A 23,708-nucleotide genomic window follows, 5' to 3' on the forward strand; every position below is an offset into this window, starting at 1 on the left:
GATTAGGTTTATGTGTTCGAGGGGCAATACGACGAAGAAAAGCTCGTGTGTAACACCATGTAAAATGTATGTATTTGGGAAATTAAATCACGACAAAGGGAAATTTGTAATCTGTACTTGTGATTTGGTACATAATCACGATTTGAATCCTGAGGTTAGCCGACATGTAGTCAATTATAGGCACATAAGCGAATATTTCAAGGCCAGGTTGGTGTTGAACGACGAGTCGCATACCAATTACCCTAACTTCAACACATTAGTTAGGGAGGTTGGAGGGATTCATAATCTACATTTCAATGGGCAGGACGCGAGAAACTTCATCAACAAATGAACGTCGCAAAAGTAGGTTTCGTGGTGACGCTAAAGAGGTCTTAAATTATTTTGAGGGCTTAAAAGAGCAGAATCCGATTTTTTACTACGCTTGAAAGGGACGCGGATAATAAGTCGTTAAACATTTTCTCGTCCGATGCACGATGTCGTGCCATGTACAAGGCTTTTGGTGACCCATCGTCGTTCGATAGTACATTCCTAAGCAACAGTACCGGATGCCTTTCTGTCCTTTCGTTGGAGTTAATCATCATGGAAGTACAATATTATATGCAGCGGCTTTAATTTCATACGAAGACACAGAGTCATTCGAGTGGGTGTTTGAGAAGTGGATAGAATGTATGGGTAGAGCTCCAACCGTCTTACTAACTGATCAATGTAAAGCAATGGAAGGGGCAATCAAGAAAGTGTTCCCGGAGACTAAACATAGATTATGCCTTTGGCATATTCTTCAAAACGCGGATAAGAATCTAAAAGACCACCCACAATTTCCTCAGATTGACAGAGATTTGCGTACGCTTGTACACGAGAGTATCACCGAGGAGGAACTGCAAGATATGTGGGACGATTTCATGGAAAAATACAACTTGCGACGTAACAAATGGTTGAGGGGTGCATGGGATATGAGACAGCGGTGGATGCCTGTTTTTTGGAAAGACACTTTCTGTGCGGGTATGTCTTCTACTCAGAGGAGTGAACAAACAAACAGATTTATTAAAACGTACATGAGCATAGAAACCGGCCTACGATGCAATTCATGGAGCAAAGCGATGAGAGGATGCCATAGAGAAAAAGGTGGAGGACGAGAAAGTCAATAACGCCAAAGACATTAAGAGCCCACTTAAATGGGATCCCATGATATTATTCGAGGATATCTTTAGTAAGGTCTACACAAACAAGAAATTCGGAGAGGTGAAAACAGAGGTATATGGTTGTATAAGCACCAATGTCAAAACTCTTCCAAATAGTTTGGGTTTCATCAAGAGGTTTAGGGCCACATCAAAAGTGACAGAAGCATTTTGGAAGAAAGATCGAAGAAGTTTTGAAGTGAGTATTGACACAATCACAGGTGAGTATAAATGTGGTTGTAAGATGTTTGAATTTAGAGGGATCTTATGTCGCCATATCATGAAGTGTCTTGATGTGTTGGACGTAAAAGCTATCCCAGCAAATACATAATCGAACGCCTCGCAAGGATTTGGTTAGAGGATACGAAAATATTCGGGTTGGGTACTACAACCCTGGATGAGTCGAACGTGTTAAAAGGTCTCTTGAGATAACGGTAAAAAATGATTACATTAAGAGGTTGGCTATGCAAAGTGAAGGGTCTTCTGCCATTTATAATAGCGAACCGATGAACTAATCAAAGAGTTAGAGGCTCATCTTTGGGATACGATCTATAGATTCATTTGCGGCAGGTGGAGTTTCCTCAAAAATGTGGGGTCGTAGGAGACTACGACCTAGGGAGACTATCATAAACACACCTCAACAAGAAGGTGACATTAGAGACCCCCGACAAGCGAGGAATGGCGAAGACGTATTGTCAAACAGACAAAGAGAAGGAGACAGACAAATGATGAGGATCCGACAACCACTACGCTCCCCCCAAATACGAACCCAACCCGACATGTTCCAAACGATGATGCTTCATCCTTTATGAGTGGCTTTAGTGGTACACAAAATACTCCACGTTTTACACCGTCACAAAATACTCCGACGTTCTCCCAATCGCAATTTAGGTCACAATATTCAAATTCTCAATATTCTCAATATACAAATTATAGTCATAGGTTGTAAATAGGAAGTATGATTTTTTTTTGTATATCATTTGACTTCTTTAAACAAATAATGTATGATCAATCAAAATCAATGACTATTTTCCCTAATTCATTTTCACAAGATTTGAGTATTAGAATAGCATACGGTTAACTTGTGCAAAATTATGCCAAAAACAAAAAGAAAAACCCACAAGAGGATTCGAACACGAGATACTTAGTAAGGAAAGCATGAACTAAGTAAGGAAACCACTTTGCACCCACTAACTTATATCACATATGTCCAAATTCTATATATATATATATATATATAAGGTCTTTTTAACTTCCGGTCATGGATATTAGCAAATAAAATATTTATCAATTTAATTAAAATTTTAAAATAATGTGTATAAAAAAAGACATAACTTACTCATACCCACATAAGCAAAAAAAAAAAAGTACAATGAAAATTAATCATAAAATAAATTTAATTTTAATTTTTTTTAAAAAAAATTAATTTCAAGAAATTAAATATTAAAAACAGTGTGTATAAAACAAAACATTACGCAAAAAAATAAATTACAACGAAATTTAGGTATAATTTAAAATAATATAAGACAAAAGAAAAGGTATTATATGAAAAAATATTAATTGAAAAAAAAAATTAAAAAAAAAAAATTAACGTAAATACATAAACATACATATAAGGAGTAATCATACCGTATAAAGAAATTGATACAATACATATCAATTAACCGTAGCGTATCTGGATCGTGTACGTATATTAGAGGTATACATAAATATACGAAATATTAAAGGTATATACTGTATACATAAATACTAAAAATAATAAAAGGTATTAGTAATAAATAAGACTTAAATATAAATTAGGAGAGAAGTTTTTTTTAATTAATAAAATATGTGGCAAAACCGAGAACATTAATTAGGGGGGGCAATTAATGAAGGAATCAATGGATTAATTAGATTAAAAAAGATTCTTTGAATTGGACAAGTGGCGCGTCATTATTGGTGGTGTATGAGGGCCTCATACACCTGGTGTAACTCTACCATCTTCCCTCTCAATGACCGAGTTATGCTTATGCCTTTTTTCATGGTTGAATGCATTTAATGGGTACGTACTAGTGTACTACGTAGCACGTACACCTATTTGACTAGTGTTAGTATCTCGCCAGCAAATTCGACGACGGTGTTATTGATCTTGGCTCGTTTCTATATACTTGGATTATTTTAGGTGTATTTTTGATACTTTTTCTATCTCGATTATTTGTTTACTTTTAATTTTTGTACAAAGATTAAGAAAAGAGAAGACTAATTATTGGATAACAAGTAAACCAAATTAAATATTGAGGATAAAATATAAAAAGGTAAGTAATTAATTGAGACATTCCAAAATAAAAAAAATAAACAAATAATCGAGACGGGAGAAGTATTATTTATTCGTGTTTTTATTTTAATAGTAATAATATCTGTGTTTTATATTCCAGCATGACTTTGGAAGCTGTTTATCACCTGGCCAAACTGTTTTTGCAAGTATGTGCTAGACTGTTACGTTACACCCTGATTTAACTGAATGCGATAAGGTGACTTATTAGCAAGAAGAGGTGACATATAAGTGTAAGTCGTGAATTTCTGTATACAGTGGGATAACAACCTAACACACACATTTTTGGCTCAATTGTCCAGCTAATTAATAACTGAATTAATGAAATAATTTATAGTTCTTCTTTATGGAGTTTTTTTCCTATCTCTAATTTACCTTCATATTTGTATATACGTGTTTTTAACAATTAATTGATCCTCATTCCCTTTAATTTGCGGCAGTCATTAAAGCACTGTGATAGTATTTATTTTTGGCTCATTATCCGGCTAATTAGTGAATTAACTAGTATTGATTCCCCGCATTATATGCACGGTATAGGTAGAGTTTTTACTTTTTAGGGCTTACCTGAAAATCTAGAATCCATGAAATAGTTTAGGGGTAGATTTTAATTGGGAGATAATTACTAGAGAAGTTAATTATGAGGTAATCTTTTACTCCATTAATCATTGCCCAAGAAAAGGATGGGTAATATATTAGCTTTTTATGAGGGTAATAAATTACATAATTACACTCAAACCAAACTTAAAAAAAACACCTTATATATTAGTACTCTTGTGTTCATTTTCCCTCTATTACCCTAAATCCAAGCAAGGTCATGGTATATATTGGTATTATTTATAGATTATTAATAGAGTTTTCACTATCTTGCCTAGAATTCATTCAATAATCAGGGGTAAATTTTAATTGGTAGATAATTACTATGGAAGTTAATTACTTGGGTAATGAGTTGTTTAATGATAGGTTTGACACTTTGACATATGAGTAATGATTACTGAGGAGATATTTTACTCGCATAATCATTACCGGGGGGAGGGTGGGTAATGTATTAACCCTTCATAAGGGTAATCGACTCGGGAGGTAAATAATTACTCTAATACCAAACATGGAAAATGACCTTACTTATCACTCCCCTATTCATTTCTGTTGAGGTCTCTTTCCATATGTGTGTGAGGGGCATTGTCCCATATCGGTAGAATAATAGTGAAGGGGTAAGCTTATAAGTTACACCCTGTTCTTTTGAACTTAAAGTCACTCTCTATAAGTTAAGTTCAGCAAAATTAAGTTAAGTTCAGAAAAGTTCAGCAAAATTAAGTTAAGTTAAGTTCAGCAAAATTAAGTTCAGCAAAATTAAGTTCGAAAAAAGTTCAAAAAATTAAGTTCGAAAAAAAGTTAAAGCGAATAATAAGTTTCATAATATTGACGAGTTTTAAAAAATAGATACAATTTTCTTTCAAATCGGTTGTATAAACAATCCGAGATTAATTATTATTCTATATAATTTTTTCAAAAAAAAAAACATTTATTTAAAGCCGAATTCTTACCTATCCCCCGAAGGTATGTTAGAGCATTTTAATTACCGACATTCGTCATTGAGAATGAAAGTTGAAATGGTATTTGGTCAATTGAAAAAAAGGTGGAAGGTGTTAAAAGTTATGCCTCAAATGTCACCTAAGTATCAAATGTCCATTATTGTTTCTAATTTCACACTTCATAATTTTATACGGATGCACACTCATGGGATACCTGTTATACAACATGAGAACGTTCTAGGGACAAAAGATTTAGGCATGTTTGATAAGAAGCGGAAAAAAGCTATGTATAAGGTGCGAAATAACAGTCAAGAACATTTGGCGAGGCAATGGATTTGACGGGGTGAGCTCAAATGAAGATGAAGAAAGTGACGAGGAAGATGATAATATGGAACTAGATGATTATAAAGAAAAAAAAAAGTAATGTGATTTACTTTTTGTTTTTATGTATTATGTAATGTGTACGAAAATATTAACTTCTATAAATAAAGTATTTTATAATCTTTATTTGTGTTTTTAGTTATATTTCTTTATTATTATTATTATTATTATTATTATTATTATTAAATATTATTATTATTATTCTTTTTGAAGGGAATTATTATTATTATTATTATTATTATTATTATTAGTAGTAGTAGTAGTAGTAGTAGTAGTAGTAGTAAGTGAAATTAAATTAAGTTAATTTAAGTAAGATTATTTTTGATGGGGCATATTCTGCACCCGCTGACCGAGTCAACATATTGAGCAAGGTCAAAGATATCCACAGCAAGTCAACGACTTAGACGACCCAGCCGATGGGCTCCATCGGCCGGTCAACCTGGGTCCCGGCATGGCAACCTGTCAGCCGGGGCACATGTCCGCGTACTCATATCCAAGACCCCTCGGCGGTGAGGCAACAGGGCCCGCCGGCCTGCCATAGGTCCATCGGACGAGGGGTAGATCAGTCTTTCCACCTGCTAGCCACTTGGCCACTTGGCCACTACGTGACAAAAGGTGAAGTCTATAAATACTCCTCAACCTTCATTGAGGAGTGGATCCAGAGGATATACAAAAACCTAAATACACTATTCATCTGGTAATATCTTCCTTATCTCTCTACAATACACATTTAGCCAAGTAACAACTTATCTCTTAAGTTTACTGACTTGGGCGTCGGAGTGAGTACGCTTGGCACAAAGCCAAGCCCTCAGTTCGTTCATTATTGCAGGAGAGGCCGTGGGGAACGATTGAGACCAAAGGAGAATCCAACTCAAGACATCATTCAACGAGCCAAGGGTGGTAACTATACTTGCTCTGGAATTACACCCGGAACAATTTTAATTTAGAAAAGTTAAACTATTATAAGTTAAGTTCAAGAAAGTTCAAAGAAAGTTCGATTCAAAGAAAATTAAGTTTAGAAAAGTTCAGCAAAATTAAGTTCAGAAAAATTAAGTTCAGAAAAGTTCAGCAAAAATAAGTTAAGTTCAGCAAAATTAAGTTAAGTTCAGAAAAATTAAGTTAAGTTCAGCAACTTTAAGTCCAAAAGAACAGGGCTTTAGTGGGCTACTCCTCTTATCACCAATTGGTTTTAGGATGGAACCTCACTTGTTTATGAGTCGTTCTCATGCACCTACTTCTATAAACCCGCAGCGAAGGACTCAACAATTTCCACTTTTTTAATCCCAATCCAAGCAAGCCCCAATGGTATTAACTAGTGTGGATACGACATTGAAAAGAACACAGAAGAAACCTTTAGTAAAAATATCTGCAATTTGATGACGTGAAGGAACATGTAAGATTCGAACATGACCATTAGTGACTTTCTGGCGCAGAAAATGAAGCCAAGCAATAAATTATGAAGCCAACAAGATTCACAATAATACAACACAATGATATATGCAAATATAAAATTACCTATATCTATCACAAATCACAATAGTCACCAACAAGATATTGAAACGGGATAATATAAATGGGATGAATTTAGTATCAATCATGTTGGTCACTTGGCAATTAGTATAACTCATTTCGAGCCCAATCTTTCCTGCAGGACAAGCCTTCATCTACGCAGAATAAACTCAGCTTTTGCGTGGCACAGTTCGTGCAAGAGCTTAACCAACTTGGCTTCTCTAGCAATGACGAGTTATGATTCATAGGTCGAGAGGGGATCAAACTTGTTTAGGGGGAACATCTATAGAAGCAGCCCGAGCTGCTTGGGATTGTATGGCATATTGTTTCTGCATATTCTTCAGCTTCTCTAACAATTCCTGAAACGTAGGTCGGCTTTGAGGCTCACTGTATTCAAATTAAACAATGTATCGATGTCATTTCCACTAAAAGGTTAATAGACCATTGAACTATCAGATACTGCAAATACAAAGATGAAAATTTCCATATCAAAATATAATAGTACATCATATTGAACAACCACAGAGCGAGCCTAGGTTACTCAGACTCATGTTGTTGTATACATGTGCCAGACTAGCTAAAACTCAAAATTTTCAGACAAAGCATAAGGTACGAGGATACATCTTCGTATGATTGTCTACCATTACATGACCCTAACTTAGTGGTTTGTAGAAACAATTCACAAGAAAATGCCGTCATAATTCATTGGCTCAATCATCAAAAGTAGCGATACACGATGACTGATCAAGTTTGCGTAATGAAGTTCTCTCAAGCAAGTGCCTTTGCAGGCAGGAGGAAAATAGATTGAAAGAAAGGTAATTCAAGACCGAGATGAGAGTTTGCAGTGAAAATTTTCTGAGAGCTTGGAAGGCACAAAATTATAATACTGCAGATAGCTTCTATGGGATCAGATTATATAGATAGAAGACAGCAGAAGAAAAAGAACCTGTGCCAGCAACTCTCAATCATAGAGGCCCACATTGGATCTACGTCATCTGGTATATCTAACCTCTGATTCATAAAACCGACAGCTCCTATCACCTGCATGCAACGGTACTATAGTCATTAAAGAAGTCCGCAACAAGTACGGCTTAAACAAAGGTTCCTGCAGTTTAGCTTTCATTCAGCAAATGTCTACAAGATCGTTCACAGGAACTTCACGCCAACACCTAAAGTCCGGATTTCATAACAAAGCTACAAACAGAATTACATACTCCATTTCAAGCCAAACCATTAATCCAATTTATTTCATCTCTGGCAGTGTGCAAGAATGAAAGGCCTAAGATATCCACATTTTACCCTTGCAATACGAGAAAGGCATTTTTTAAGCACAATAAGAAAGCGTCATTAGGCCTACTAGTCTCAGAATGTAGAAAACATAGAACACATACATGTCTGGTAATTGTTTTTAATCCAATCAATGCAGGAAAGATATTGCGTAGTCGCGTAAAATCGTAGATGGCTGGTTGTACAGAACACTACACCATTAACTATAACAAATTAGCTGCTCCTGCTAGTTATACATAAAACAAGTACCTGCATTGCATTTAGATTTTCCCAAGGAATCTTTTGAGTTGCAAGTTCCCATAGTACAACACCGAAGCTGTACAGATCAGACCTGAACAAGGACAAGATCATTAATCAAAAGCGGAAACAAACTCGTTACTGTCACGTTTTCACCATCGAAAGCAATCCCATGACCACCAATTAAAACATTGCTAAAACAACAGAGCCAAACAAATGAACAATCCTTGATGAACAACACCATTACATGTTTGTCGACATACTTTTCATTTGAACGTTCATTTTGAAGTACCTCTGGAGCCATCCATTGAGGCTGCAAGTCAAAATAAAAGCAACATTAACTCAAATTTCCAATAATCAGATAAAAATTGTCGAAACATATCCAACAAAAATACGAATGTTTTTAATCATACTGTTCCTTTCCCAGTCTTAGTTGTAAGATAAGTCTCATGCTTTACGCGTGAAAGGCCAAAGTCTGCAACCTGCCAGAAGACAGAAAAAATGTAGTAATTTCCTACCTAGACTTGAGAGATATGGCAAGCAGATAACAATGGAATTTATAAATAACACCTTCACACTCCAATTTTTATCAACGAGCAAATTACAAGACTTCAAGTCACGGTGGACAATAGGTGGATTGCAGCTATGTAGATAATTCATTCCTCGAGCCTGTTTTACGTTTTCAAAAAAACGTAGTGAGAGTCGTTGACATCAATGAGGATCATAATCAAAGATTCAAATCTCAGATATTGTTTCTTCAATAGAATAGCACAAATTCTCATTATAGACGGACACTATCCGTCTATACGTATAGACGGATAGTATAGTTACACTAGAATACCGACTATGTCTAACGCCATATGAATTCGTCGTCTCCAATCTAGTTTGGAAGTACTCCTTTGCAACAGGCGGAACAGGCTTCCCCTGCATAATTATGAAAGATTGATGGAAATCAGATTATTAAAGTTTGGGTTTGAATATAATGGAACAGTTGAGATAGCTCGCAAATATGTCAACATGCTTCTTAACTTAGGCCCTTGAGGCCTTGATACTTTACATTCTCTTTTGAAATTTTGTTTTTTCTTAGGTAAACACAAGCATGTTGGATAGGGGGTCCTGCATTTGTTCTTCATAAGGTATGAACCGAGGAAGAAACTCTTGAAGAAAAGTTAAAGAATGAACCGAGGAAGAAACTCTGTAACTATGCAGAGACGTTGAGGTGATGTCACCGCTCCCATGAATAAGAGTATGTTAGGATGCCGAAGTCGTTTCATAAGGGAGACCTAAACAAAATCAACAGAGGATATCAGAAGCCATAAAGTCAGAACATCATTTTCAAACTCAAAGGTTCAAATGCGCTTCGTCAAACACAAATGTACTATAAGGTGTAATGCAGCAACATGGAAAAAAAAAACTCAATAGCACCAAGGACAAACTCAACTTCAAAGGCATAAGTAAGTTTAGTAGCTACCTCTTGTCTGAAAGAAATTATAACTTCTTCTGAATATTCTTGTTTAGAAAAAACTTTAATAGCGACATCCTGCAATTGAAAAGTACATTAAAAGAAAAAAAATGTAAAAACGGCGTTTACATGCTTTAGTCGCCGGCTTGCCGCAACAAAATTTTCACAGAGAAAAATCAATGAGAAATGGTCATCCATAGAGCAATACTCATGGCAGAACATGTAAGAAATGGACAATGAGGCAACTGACAAAGGGAAGCGTAAAATAAAAGAGCTAAAAGAAAAATGTACTCCGTACTCAATTGTGTGCCTTGTACATGACGCACCAGGTGGTATTTAGATAGTGTGCTACTTGGCTTTGAGCTTAAGAGCGTGCGAGATGTGCTATTAAGTTTCATTTGAGATGATATACGGTTTGTCCTCACCCAGCCAAGGTTACTTCTTTAGAATAACTTTAAACTAAAATCAGAAATGTAAGGAGATCATAAAAAATGAGGCCAAAAGAAACATACCGATCCATACCAGAGACCGTGGTACACAGTTCCGCAGGAACCTGCATTAAGACGAAACAGATTCACAGATAAGCACATTTGATAATTTGCATCAAGAACTCTTGTTGGCAACAGTGCAACTCTTAATGGCACCTCACGAGGCAATGCTAAAGATAATATGAGCAACAACGCAAAGGTTAAGAGGCAAATGACTACTACTCAATAACATTCTGCAGTGATAAATTGTATAGAATAGAGAAGCACACAAAGCTGTATCAAACCAGGTTTAGCATCGCCGGAAAACTAGCTAACTTACCTTGACCGATCTGCTCTCCGACTGTTAAATCATCCCACATGATTTCATAGTCTAAGGAAGTAGTCTCTGCATCCAACTTATGTGTGTCAGTGCTGCTGCCTCTTCCACAACTACTTGGACTGCTGTTGATGTTTGCGTTGAGTGACGACCAGGACCCTGCGGCCTCATTCGTTACGGGTCGATTGAAATCACCTGTTGGTATTTCCGACTCAACAGCAGAATTTGCACAATTAGAATCCTGCTCACTCTGCATCAATGGCCACCCAAATCGGCCACTCGGAGAATTGGATGATTCACATCCAGTTCCTTTTCCTGACCATTGCATTGCTTTCTTGCCAATCCAAGCCTCAGCTGTGGAAGTTATCATCTTATGGATACCAGGTTTCCTCTCACCGTCATCAATAGAATCTCCCTGAGTGTGTGCAGTGAGCTTGCCTATACCAAACAACGAGAAAACACCAGCAGGATATCTTCTGGGTGTACTAGCTCCACTGCAATTCCCATCTTCTCTAAGCTCCGACAGCACCGCATCAGATAAGCGACTATCACCATTTTCACTATACCGAAGCACATTACTCTCTCTGATCTTCAATCTTGATCCAATCTTGTCGGTTACCTTGGAGGCCTAAGTCAACAAACTCAAAAGTCAGTTGAGGAACTAATTTAGACTTTAGCAAAAATGTACAATCATCAGAAAACCAACCAGGTTTGTTATTTTGGAAGCAATTGCAGTTTGCAGAGGCTGATCAGGACCAAGGCCAACTCTAGTCGTCACACTGCTAAATTCTTTACCCATCTCCGCTTCCACAGGATCTGATATGGAGACTTGAATGTCCTTGAACTGTTTTGCATCACATGAGAGACATATAATTCCAATGAAAGTAGCATCATCGTCATACAAAGGAGTGTTAGTCGCATAAAGTGTAAACTTTGATCCCATCTTATGCTTGACAGGGAACTTCCCGGTCCAGGTTTCACCCATACAGCAACGCCGTATGATAGCCTTAGCAGAAGGAACATCTCGATATGAAACGATAAGTTCATAGATAGGCTTGCCTATGGCTTCTGTGGGAGAATAACCATAAAGGTTTTCAGCAGAACGTTTCCTGCAGAATTAATAAACTGGTTGGTAGGGCGAATGACGATAAATAAATTGGGGGATTCATTTTCACTTCCGTAATCCAAATTAAAAGAGTAACCAACCTCAACACCATCTACACTGCTATAACCACCATTGCCACTACTACCTTCTGCCCCGACCTCTGCCTCCTCTCTCGAAACCATGTAATGCACCACCTCCCTATATACTATTGTTGGTAATTTGTGGAGTAAACAGTAATGTCGAAAACACAGCAAATGATAAACTTGGTTATGCTGTACAATCATGCACATACACACTTTCCTTCAAAGAATTATTCGACCAATTTTCCCAAATCTCGTGCACCGGGATATCTAATAGGAGTATGTTAAAAACTTAAAATACACACTTTCCTTCAAAGAATTTTTCAATATCTTGGTTTCATCTTTCGATATTTCACCCTTTATCTAGGTAAATAATTTACGGGCAAAGTTAAAATACTACTCCTTCCATCCCACTTTTATTGTCGCCATTTTCTTGATTCATATTAGACAATGAGAATTGTATATAACGAGAATAGGAAAGAAGATTGTGAGAACTTGTGTCTATTATTGCCTTCAGAGAATGCTATTTATACAGGTCATAATCCTAGACAAAGGTTAGCTGTACATGGAAAGAAATATTAACATATCGCATAATATATGCGATTTACTCGGAATACAAATATACATGTAATCTTTGCCATTTATGAAAGATGCTCTGCAACGGCTACTTTGCACTGGCTGGCGTGTGGCTGGTTAACACCCCCCCGCAAGTTGGGGCATGGAGAGACGAAGTGCCCAACTTGGGAAGAAGACTATCGAATGAAGTACGGCCAAGTGCCTTCGTTAGAATGTCTGCTAACTGACTTTTGGTGTGAACATAGTGAGGTAGAATTGTGCCGTTGAGAATTTCATCGCGAACGAGATGACAATCAACCTCAATATGTTTTGTTCTTTCGTGAAAAACCGGGTTGCGAGCGATGTGTAACGCGGATTTATTATCACACAGGAGCGGTATTGGCTTATTTTGAGGAACCCCGAGGAAGCTTAGCAGGCCACGAAGCCACTTAAGTTCACGGGTAGTGTATGCCATTGAGCGATACTCTGATTCGGCGGATGATGTGGACACGGTATGTTGTTTCTTAGTTTTCCAAGAAATGGGTGAGTTGTCGAGAAAGATTAGGTATGCGGATAAAGATCGACGACTTCGAGGGCAGCTGGCATAAGTGGCGTCACAGTAAGCTTTTAAACCAAGGTCACAATTGCTGCGAAGGAGTATACCTTGCCCGGGATTGTTTTTAAGGTAGCGGACAACTTGTAAGGCTGCCTTCCAATGGTCAAGTTTCGGTTTCGCCATGAATTGAGCAAGAATGTGAACCGAGTATGTGAGTTCGGGTCGAGTAATGGTGAGGTATACCAATCGTCCCACTAAACGTCGATATGGCTGAGGATCTTTGAGGTCGTCTTCAGTGGAGAGGGCTAATTTTTGATTGGGTTCCATGGGAATAAAGGCCGGACGTGCTCCAATTAGACCGGATTCCGATAGAATGTCTAGAGCATATTTTCGTTGAGACACGAAAATCCCTGTTTTGCTGCGAGCTACTTCCAACCCGAGGAAGTATTTTAGTGTCCCCAAGTCCTTCATGTGAAAGCAGGAGCTCAAATAGGCTTTGAATTTAACGATGGCAGAGGGATTGTTTCCGCAAATGACCAAGTCGTCAACGTAGACGAGCACATGGATGTCGACCCCTTGTTGATGAAGAGAGAATAAAGAGTGATCATAGGGGCAGTGAATGAACCCGTATTTGGTGAGAGCAGCGGCGAGTTTTGCGTACCAACATCGTGGAGCCTGGCGTAGGCCGTATAGGGACTTGTTTAAACGGCACACTTTGCCATTGGTATTTCGATCAAAACCAGGGGGAGGTTTCATGTATACCTCCTCGGTAAGATCGCCATGAAGAAAAGCGTTGTGAACGTCCATTTGATGGAGTTCCCAACCTCGGGCAGCAGCGATAGCTAATAAAGTTCGGACAGTTACAAGCTTGACGGTGGGAGCGAAAGTTTCTGTGTAATCAACTCCTTCGATTTGCCTGTTACCAAGGATAACGAGTCGAGCTTTGTATCGTTCAACGGTTCCGTTGGCATTGTATTTTATTTTGTAAACCCATTTGCAACCGATTGCTTTCTTGCCTTGAGGTAGAGGGACGAGGGTCCATGTTTTGTTGTTGTCCAATGCCTTAATTTCTTTTGCCATTGCATCACGTCATTGGGGGTCCTGCATTGCAATACGAAAAGAGCTGGGCTCGTGATTTTTAGTCACGGCCGTTAAAAAAATTCTATGTTTAACGGAAAACTTATCATAATTAATGAAATTAGAAATGGGAAAACGAGTACCTGAGGAGGACGATTGTGTGGTGTGAGCCGAGGGACGTGAGAGAGTAGTTACGTAGTCACGAAGTTGGGAGTTCGGAAATTTAGTTCGGGCACCTTTCCCCATCTGTGAAGGGACAGATGCGGTAGGTATCGTGGATGATGTAGGGTCGGTAGAGGTCATGGGTGGTGGTTCGGTATTGGGTGTCGGGTTTGTGGCGGTAGTAGTTGGGTCAGGGGTGGCATTGGTCGTGGTAGTGGTGTCGTTGGGGGTCGTGTCGGTGTTCGTGGATGTTGGTTGTGGGGTCGAGGAGATAACAACCGGTTCAGCGGGTATGTCTTCGAAGGGAGAAGTTTGAGGGACACGGGTTTCAATGATCGGAGTAACTTGAAATGGAAAATCCTTTTCGATAAAGATAATATCCCGAGAGTCAAAATATGACTCGGATTCCAAATCAAAAACTTTCCAACCTTTTTTTCCAAAAGGATAACCAAGAAAAATGCATTTGCGGCTGCGTGATGCGAATTTATCCCTTTTTCGATTGATATTACGGGCGTAACAAAGGCACCCAATGTAACACCCCCTCATATCAAGGTACCTTACCAAGGACTACCCTAGCATGAAAGGCTGTTACCATCTCGGTTTCCCGAGGTTAGTATATCAAAGTTACAATTTCCAAACATCATTTATTTAAGTATAAAGAATTAGCGAATACATTATCTTAAACCAATACAAACTAAAAGTGTAAGAACTTCAATACAACTGAAATCATAGACGGCTAAACTCGTAACGGCGGAAGCTAGACTCGAAGTGATGTCTCCCCATGTCTGTCCCATAACTAGACATCTGCATTACCTGTCACAATCTGCTCACCATCCCCGAATGGATCACCGCAGTTTTACAAAACAACAACACGGGGGTCGATTACTACTCAATCAATATAAGACAACAACAATACAACCAGCTGATCATCGATCTCACACAGTAACCGACTACACACCGAAGTGTGTAGCCCTGCCAGATTACCCATCGCAACAGGTAATCCTCGCCGCCAGTGGGTGACCGCAGCCCATCCCCACCTAGTCCAGCTCATCAACGAGCGACTAACAATCCCTGTCCCTTAATGTGCACATCCCCTCCCATGGCGGGTTCCACGGAGGGCGAACTAGGGTGTGAAGCCACTCCCGCAAGTGACTCCACCACAATCACACAAACCACAAAGATCACAAATTGTCACAACACAACAATCGTCACGGCACAACCACACGAATACCGTCACCACAACACCCAACCTCCGATGATCGAGATAACAACAATTATAACACATATGCAATCTCAATCAATTAACAAGATCTTGAGTAGGAGAAACCCTACCTTTTCGCAATCCGCTATCTTTGCAATCAATCATACAAATGCATAACAATTACCACATCGTCACCTACAACAACAATCACATAATTCCAATCACTAACTGCAAAACCCCATTTCCCCCAATTCATGATCAAAGACAAACCCTAGATATCAATCATTGAATATAAGGATGGGGACTTACCGAAGATGAATCAAAGGAAAGAATACAATTGCTATGATCACCCAAAGGAGAGATTCAGAGATGATGAGAGCGTCGTAGGATGTTTTAGGTTTTGTAAATTGTAATTAGAAACTGTTTATCGTAATATATAACGCCCTAACCATTCCCAAATAAAACTGCAGAAATAATACTCGACGGACCGGGTACTCGGTCGAGTATAGAGCATACTCGGCCGAGTATCCTCTACTCGGTCGAGTATTCCTCATACTCGCCGAGTATTCCTCGTGAAAGCCAAACAGAATACACTTTTAACATTACTCGGCCGAGTAGGCACTACTCGGTCGAGTCTTTAACTTATAAAAATCCGTAGTGTTACAATCTTCCCCCCTTAAAAGAACTTCGTCCCGAAGTTCACACTCTACTATAAAACAAAGCACAACACTACGCCACAAGACTATACCAACCACATATAACAACACCAAGGAACTATACAAGTCACCACAAAATCATTATCCCGACTCAAAGCAAAACAACAAACAAAACGAAACACGACCGCGAAGTTCCAACCCAACCTATAAAACATGGACACTTAACACCAACTCCACAAACCACTCTTCCTTCCACAACATGGCTCACGATATCGTCTCAACTATAGCATAGGCTCTCAATAGTGACTCCATAACATTACCCAATAACCACAATATAATGTTGCCAACCTTGTATTACTTCCATAACACTCAATAGCACTCAATCCACAAAAGAAGATCAATCATCAAAACGGAATGTTACATTCTACCACTCTTAAAAGGAACTTCGTCCTCGAAGTTTACTCACACTCATCCACATCATCATCCAAATTGCCAAAACTCTCGAACTCATAAATATCATCATCCACTTTTATCAACACTATCAAAAATTCTCACACTCCTAAACATCGAACTACTACAAGCATAGCCATGGCCTTTTAACACTATCAACCACTATATGTACCCATCCATTCCTTATGCTACACCAACACTCTACGTCCAATAATATTACGACATGCACAACCCTCAAACGCTCTTTGCCGCATCCTACTCCTCTTAAGACACATGTTACGTCCTCGTAACTCACTAATACTAGATCTTTAGCTATACCTCTCATTATCTTCATCACCACCGCATGTGAAAGATACCCGCCTATAATCTAAACACTTACTATTCCTATATCCAAGGCTCTCTTACTTAAACAGTTCTCATACCTTAACTCATTCTGTACTCCATCTAACCAATGCCACACAATCCTGATCATAACAAACACTCTAACTCTTCCACATCACCGCAACACGACATACCTCTCTATATAAACTATATAAAACTCTTATCGCCAAAAGCATAATTCACGATCCACACTTGTTACGTACACTCACACTAGATCCTCAAGTTCCTTTCTTTCATTACCGCAAGACTCATACATAACTTAACACGACACTAATTACCCAACACCCTACACTCGTTGTCTCAACAAGGATTATGAACCACCTGCATATATCAGATCATTACCACACATGTTCCACGAATCGCTTGCCATTACCATGTCTACCAAAGCCTTATCTAGAACAAGATCAAAATTATCAGAATAAACCTAACACAACCGTGTCCCATCAACAGAATATCTCTATACCATGATAACAACGAAAACATATACAACTCTCTTTCATATCATACTCTACCTGCATTCCCAAACTGAAACTGGTAAGAAACATCAACAAACAAAACAACAGTCTACATGTCTAACCGAAACTCACAAGAAACAACAGCAAACAAAACAACAATCTATGTTTAACTGGTATGCACTTTCGAAAACTCGTATCATAATCATCTCACCTACTCCACCACAACCGGTGACGGCATCGCAACACCGCCACCAACAGCCGCACCGCAGCGCGAAAATGCCCGCATCACAACACGAAGTACCTTGCCCGGATCACCACCCGAGGCACAACAACCACATCGATAAACATCACGCCCACATATAATTCCCACAAACACTGACTCAGTATAACTCTTCGGACCAGAAAACTTACTCAAACTGCTTTACTCGACCATAACACAACATTTTATACGGAATAAACATACAAGAATCTCATGCCTATCATCCATACCTTTTCACGAAATAAACATATATCATCAATACACATACGATTTTAACTATCCATGCCAGATCAATCAAATTATTACCTTTTGAACCTTATTCCATTAGATTGTCGTACCCAACATATATCACAAACACTCATATAACAACTTTATGACTATCACACCATACCACTTCTCGTGAGGTCAGAACCTCACACAAACATTTATACACATCATAGACCCATAATCACATCCAACTAGTCAATCCCGATCACGTAAGTTACCACTTGACAATGATTATCTCTTATCCGGACTTAACTCAGTGCCCTCATAACATATCTTCTCTTACACACACTTATCACCATCCGTGAACGTAGCCATATCATCCGCACCCAACTACCAAATAAATACCTCATATATCCATACCGTAACCTCCCTCCCAACCAAACATTAATCACCTCCACAAAATCAACCTCATTAGAACAACTAACTTCCCTAAAATAACATCATCCTCAACCACTAGTGACAATACTATAACACCAACATCCTTCATGTGACTACTCTCTTACCATCACTTCTTAATATAACCATCCGTTTCCTCCCTTTGGTTATCATCCCAAACAACGAACCTCAAATATATCAACAAAAATCACCTCAACACTATTTCCAATTCCATCCTTAATTGTATCGTCACCCGACTCACCACCAAAATCTCATATCGTGCAAATTCTTTACCCAACTTTTGCTTTCTTTAATTCCTCGAAACTCATGATTATCATGTCCTGGAACTTCTATATAACCGTAAACTCAAATCCTCATGATAGTATCATACATCTCGACAATTCCTTAATTTTATATCACATAACCTCGGTGAACATGTTCCTAGTTTTACTCCCCTTGTTCTTTTCTTTTACCCTCGACAAACTCCCTTAATAATTCAACTCTGCGTTATTTCTATCTAACTCTCTAGTGCTCCGGTTACCTTCACATTGCTCCAAACTCAAATCCCATTATTTTATGTCGATATCACCTCATTCTTTCTTACCGTGGGTCTTCTCTCATTATACTATAACTCCCAATTGTCACTAATCTATCCATAAAATCAACGTTTAATGTTCAAACAATTGCATCTTCCTTTTTACATCATTAGAAAACCAAAAATTTATCTCATACCGTTAATTGCCCAAAGAATTACTCACTAGGCTCACATCGTGATATTCCAAATTCCCAAATCAACTACTATATACTCATCGCGGCATAACTTGACCTCATTATACACTATTCATTTCCATCTCTCTATAGCGACCTGTTATCACATATGTCCTTAAGCAACTCAATCCAAACCGTCTCCCTCCATAAATCCTTACACATCCCAATACGCCACTATTCGTATCACTCATCTCAATCTTTGATTCTCACATTTCTTTACACTTACGTCACCCTTACTCATATGCATTTACTTTTATATTACTCAACCCATGACTATATCACTCATCATATCTCACAAAACATACTCCTTGTCTCAATGAGCTCATCAATCTACTCTTTTCTTGCTCCACTAACGCTCACAACCACATATAACTCATGTCCTTTATATCTAACACCTATCCCTTCATAAGCCGGCATTCTCCCTATCAAAGCATTTGGTAACTTACGTATCAAGACCGTCGCATATATAAAAGAATAATTTAAGACTCAAAACACACATGTACACATGCCCTACGACTCCAAACAATGTAAGAACATAATCACCGATTAAAAATTATGGTAATACATAGCCACCGTCTCAAAACGGCCGCCCACTGAGGTACTCGGTCGAGTACATAACATACCAGGTCGAGTATAAGGTACTCGGTCGAGTAACTATATTACTCGGTCGAGTTTCGACTCCAGAAGCAAACTCAATTGTCGCAGAAGGATTACTCGGTCGAGTATTGGGAATACTCGGCCGAGTGGACCTTACTCGGTCGAGTATGAGACTACTCGGCCGAGTTCAGGACTCCAGACGCTAAACAGTATTATCACAGAGAGATTACTCGGCCGAATATGGAACACTCGGTCGAGTACAAAAGACACTCGGCCGAGTAGGGACTACTCGGTCGAGTATCGGCAGTTCTCAAGACCGTCCAGTTTTCGTAAAACAGTCATATCTCACTCGTTACTTGGTCATTTTGGGCGTGTGACCTATCGTTAGAATCGTAAGAGGACAAGCTATCACCTCAACTTGAAATTACAGCAATATCATTTCTAGAACTCGACTTATGACAGTTTTAAGACAACCCTTCCAAAATCGGTTTGTATACAAATCAAAATTTCTTAACAAAACAACTTAAACATGCATAAAGCAAACAATAACCACTCAACACTTCTAAAAACCAGTACATAGGTGAACTTTCATCATACTCACATTAGAATTAAACACGACATTCACATATGTAGACGTATGACCTTAACCACATGCTACGACCAACAACCAAACATTAACATCATCATGATTATGTAGACACATCCTACCTCACATTACATATACTCCTATTTCACATTTCGTTAGCACAATTACACAAAATTTTCCATCTATATATGACACTTCACACCCCATTTCAAAAGCCTAGTAGTAACCACATAACATGCTTCGATTCTCACACACAACTACGCAATTCCTTTATCATATACCACCATGGTCAAATCCTTTCATTTCATCCAACAACCACACAAGGCTCAAGTTACAAGTATTACACACACATGACTCAAACATACAAAATTTCACCCCATGTGACCGGCTTGAGATCGTAAGGGCCTTAATGCGACTTCGGACGTCTCCCAAGTCTTTGCGGTAGCTCCAAACAACTCTCCCCGGGTTCATTTTATTTAGACTCCCTAAGTTCATTGGGTTCATTTGTTTTAGGTGCCGGAATCGTCGGCTCTGATACCACTTTGTAACACCCCCTCATATCAAGGTACCTTACCAAGGACTACCCTAGCATGAAAGGCTGTTACCATCTCGGTTTCCCGAGGTTAGTATATCAAAGTTACAATTTCCAAACATCATTTATTTAAGTATAAAGAATTAGCGAATACATTATCTTAAACCAATACAAACTAAAAGTGTAAGAACTTCAATACAACTGAAATCATAGACGGCTAAACTCGTAACGGCGGAAGCTAGACTCAAGTGATGTCTCCCATGTCTCGTCCCATAACTAGACATCTGCATTACACTGTCACAATCTGCTCACCATCCCCGAATGGATCACCGCAGGTTTTACAAAACAACAACACGGGTCGTACTACTCAATCAATATAAGACAACAACAATACAACCAGCGATCATCGATCTCACACAGTAACCGACTACACACCGAAGTGTGTAGCCCTGCCAGATTACCCATCGCAACAGGTAATCCTCGCCGCCAGTGGGTGACCGCAGCCCATCCCCACCTAGTCCAGCTCATCAACGAGCGACTAACAATCCCTGTCCCTTAATGTGCACATCCCCTCCCATGGCGGGTTCCACGGAGGGCGAACTAGGGTGTGAAGCCACTCCCGCAAGTGACTCCACCACAATCACACAAACCACAGCATCACAGCTGTCACAACACAACAATCGTCACGGCACAACCACACGAATACCGTCACCACAACACCCAACCTCCGATGATCAGCAGATAACAACAATTATAACACATATGCAATCTCAATCAATTAACAGTACTGAGTAGGAGAAACCCTACCTTTTCGCAATCCGCTATGCTGCAATCAATCATACAAATGCATAACAATTACCACATCGTCACCTACAACAACAATCACATAATTCCAATCACTAACTGCAAAACCCCATTTCCCCCAATTCATGATCAAAGACAAACCCTAGATATCAATCATTGAATATAAGGATGGGGACTTACCGAAGATGAATCAAAGGAAAGAATACAATTGCTATGATCACCCAAAGGAGAGATTCAGAGATGATGAGAGCGTCGTAGGATGTTTTAGGTTTTGTAAATTGTAATTAGAAACTGTTTATCGTAATATATAACGCCCTAACCATTCCCAAATAAAACTGCAGAAATAATACTCGACGGACCGGGTACTCGGTCGAGTATAGAGCATACTCGGCCGAGTATCCTCTACTCGGTCGAGTATTCCTCATACTCGGCCGAGTATTCCTCGGCAGAAGCCAAACAGAATACACTTTTAACATTACTCGGCCGAGTAGGCACTACTCGGTCGAGTCTTTAACTTATAAAAATCCGTAGTGTTACACCCAAAAACTCGTAAATTAGAAAGATCAGGTGGTTTGTCAAAGATTTTTTCGTAAGGTGTTTTTCCATGTAAAAGACGAGTGGGGGTACGATTAATTAAAAAAACAGCGGTTAAGACACATTCACCCCAAAAATGAACGGGTAAGTGTGCTTGAAACATTAAAGCGCGGGCGACATTCAAAATATGTCTATGTTTGCGCTCGACCCGACCATTTTGTTGTGGGGTGTCGACGTTTGAAGTCTGAAATAAAATACCGTTTTCAAGGAAATAATTTTGTAGAGGAGAAAATTCGGTGCCATTGTCACTGCGAATAGTTTTGATTTTCGTATTAAATTGTCGTTCGACCATGGCAATAAAATTTAAAAATTTTTGAGTAGTTTCGTGCTTATGACGCAAAAGAAATACCCAAGTAGCGCGGGAAAAATCATCAACGATAGTAAGGAAAAAACGTGAATCACAAGATTTATTGGCCGTATAGGGCCCCCACAAATCGCAATGAATGAGTTCAAAAATACGAGTAGCGGAAGAAGTACTTAACGAATACACGTGTCGCAAGTTTTGCTATCAAAACCAACATTATTATGCAAATGTTTAAAGAAAGGTAAAAAATTTGTAGCGGTGGTAGAGGGGTGCCCCAACCTTCGATGCCACAAATCGACGGGTTCGGTGGAGGTAACGGAATGAACACGTGCACTACTCCCCCGTACGTCGTGCAAGTAATACAGCCCGTCTTTTTGTTCACTCACACCAATCGTCATCCTCGAGATACGGTCCTGAATAAGACACATTTTATGCGTAAATTGAATAAGTAAAGTATCATCAAGAAGTAAATTGGATACGGAAATAAGGTTGCAGTGTAAATTAGAAGCAAACAGAACATTTTTTAAGATGAAATTAGGTGTAAGAATAATGTCACCAGTTTTGGTGGCCGTAGTACGGTCGCCATTAGGGAGGCCGACTGGCCATGGTTCGATGTCGGTCAAGTTCGTAAAGAGAGCGAGGTTCCCTGACATATGATGAGAGGCTCCCGTATCTATAATCCAAGAGGAAAGTAAGGAATTACCTTGGAGACGGTCAGAGGAGCGAGCCATCCGGGACTGCCACCAGGTGTTCAGTTCAGCCAATTCAGTCGGACTCAGATTGTTCAGATCAATGCGATCGAAATCAGTGGTAATTGGACCATGAGAGGACGATGCACCAGCAGCAACATGGGCTTTTGCAGGTACATTGGAGCGATTGGAGGAAGCAGTACCTCCATTGGAACGACCGCGAGGGTCAGGGACAACCACAACCCTGTCAAAATCAGAATCCGCACTAATATAGATGCGGTCACGGGGGCGATTACCCCACCAGTCGGGAAATTCGCCTGTAACCCGGAAACAGGTCTTGTAGGTGTGACCCTTGCGTTTACAAGCGATACACTTTATTACATCTTCCTGTTGCGGAACAGAGGAGGGCTCTGTTTTAGTGTTTGGACGGGTCTGATTGCGTCCCCCGTGGTGCGGCTTCTGACCAGAGGGAGCACGGGCGGCAAACGCCATTGGTTCAGGTCGATTTTCGGTCGAAACATTGGTAAGATTATGAATCCTACCTTCTTGTAAAATTTTAC

The 23,708-nt window shown here is 39.2% G+C and overlaps 1 protein-coding gene across 2 annotated transcripts in view; it reads right to left on the reverse strand.

Annotated features, from left to right (window-relative positions):
• Nucleotides 1–6,822: 6,822 nt before the first annotated feature.
• LOC141606353 (RAF-like serine/threonine-protein kinase 24) overlaps nucleotides 6,823–23,708 on the reverse strand; it is a 31,939-nt gene continuing 15,053 nt past the window's right edge. For both annotated transcript variants that reach the window (XM_074425440.1, XM_074425441.1), the window contains exons 2-13: nucleotides 11,402–11,804; nucleotides 10,699–11,323; nucleotides 10,404–10,444; nucleotides 9,901–9,969; nucleotides 9,612–9,712; nucleotides 9,275–9,353; nucleotides 9,000–9,098; nucleotides 8,843–8,911; nucleotides 8,693–8,742; nucleotides 8,442–8,523; nucleotides 7,852–7,946; nucleotides 6,823–7,292 (exon numbers count right to left, since the gene is read on the reverse strand). In XM_074425440.1, coding sequence (XP_074281541.1) covers nucleotides 7,166–7,292; nucleotides 7,852–7,946; nucleotides 8,442–8,523; nucleotides 8,693–8,742; nucleotides 8,843–8,911; nucleotides 9,000–9,098; nucleotides 9,275–9,353; nucleotides 9,612–9,712; nucleotides 9,901–9,969; nucleotides 10,404–10,444; nucleotides 10,699–11,323; nucleotides 11,402–11,804 — 1,840 coding nt within the window. In that variant the 3' untranslated portion in view covers nucleotides 6,823–7,165. The remainder of the gene's footprint in view (nucleotides 7,293–7,851; nucleotides 7,947–8,441; nucleotides 8,524–8,692; nucleotides 8,743–8,842; nucleotides 8,912–8,999; nucleotides 9,099–9,274; nucleotides 9,354–9,611; nucleotides 9,713–9,900; nucleotides 9,970–10,403; nucleotides 10,445–10,698; nucleotides 11,324–11,401; nucleotides 11,805–23,708) is intronic.

The sequence above is a fragment of the Silene latifolia genome, chromosome 10, assembly GCF_048544455.1.
Source record: "Silene latifolia isolate original U9 population chromosome 10, ASM4854445v1, whole genome shotgun sequence".
Taxonomy (NCBI): Eukaryota; Viridiplantae; Streptophyta; class Magnoliopsida; order Caryophyllales; family Caryophyllaceae; genus Silene; species Silene latifolia.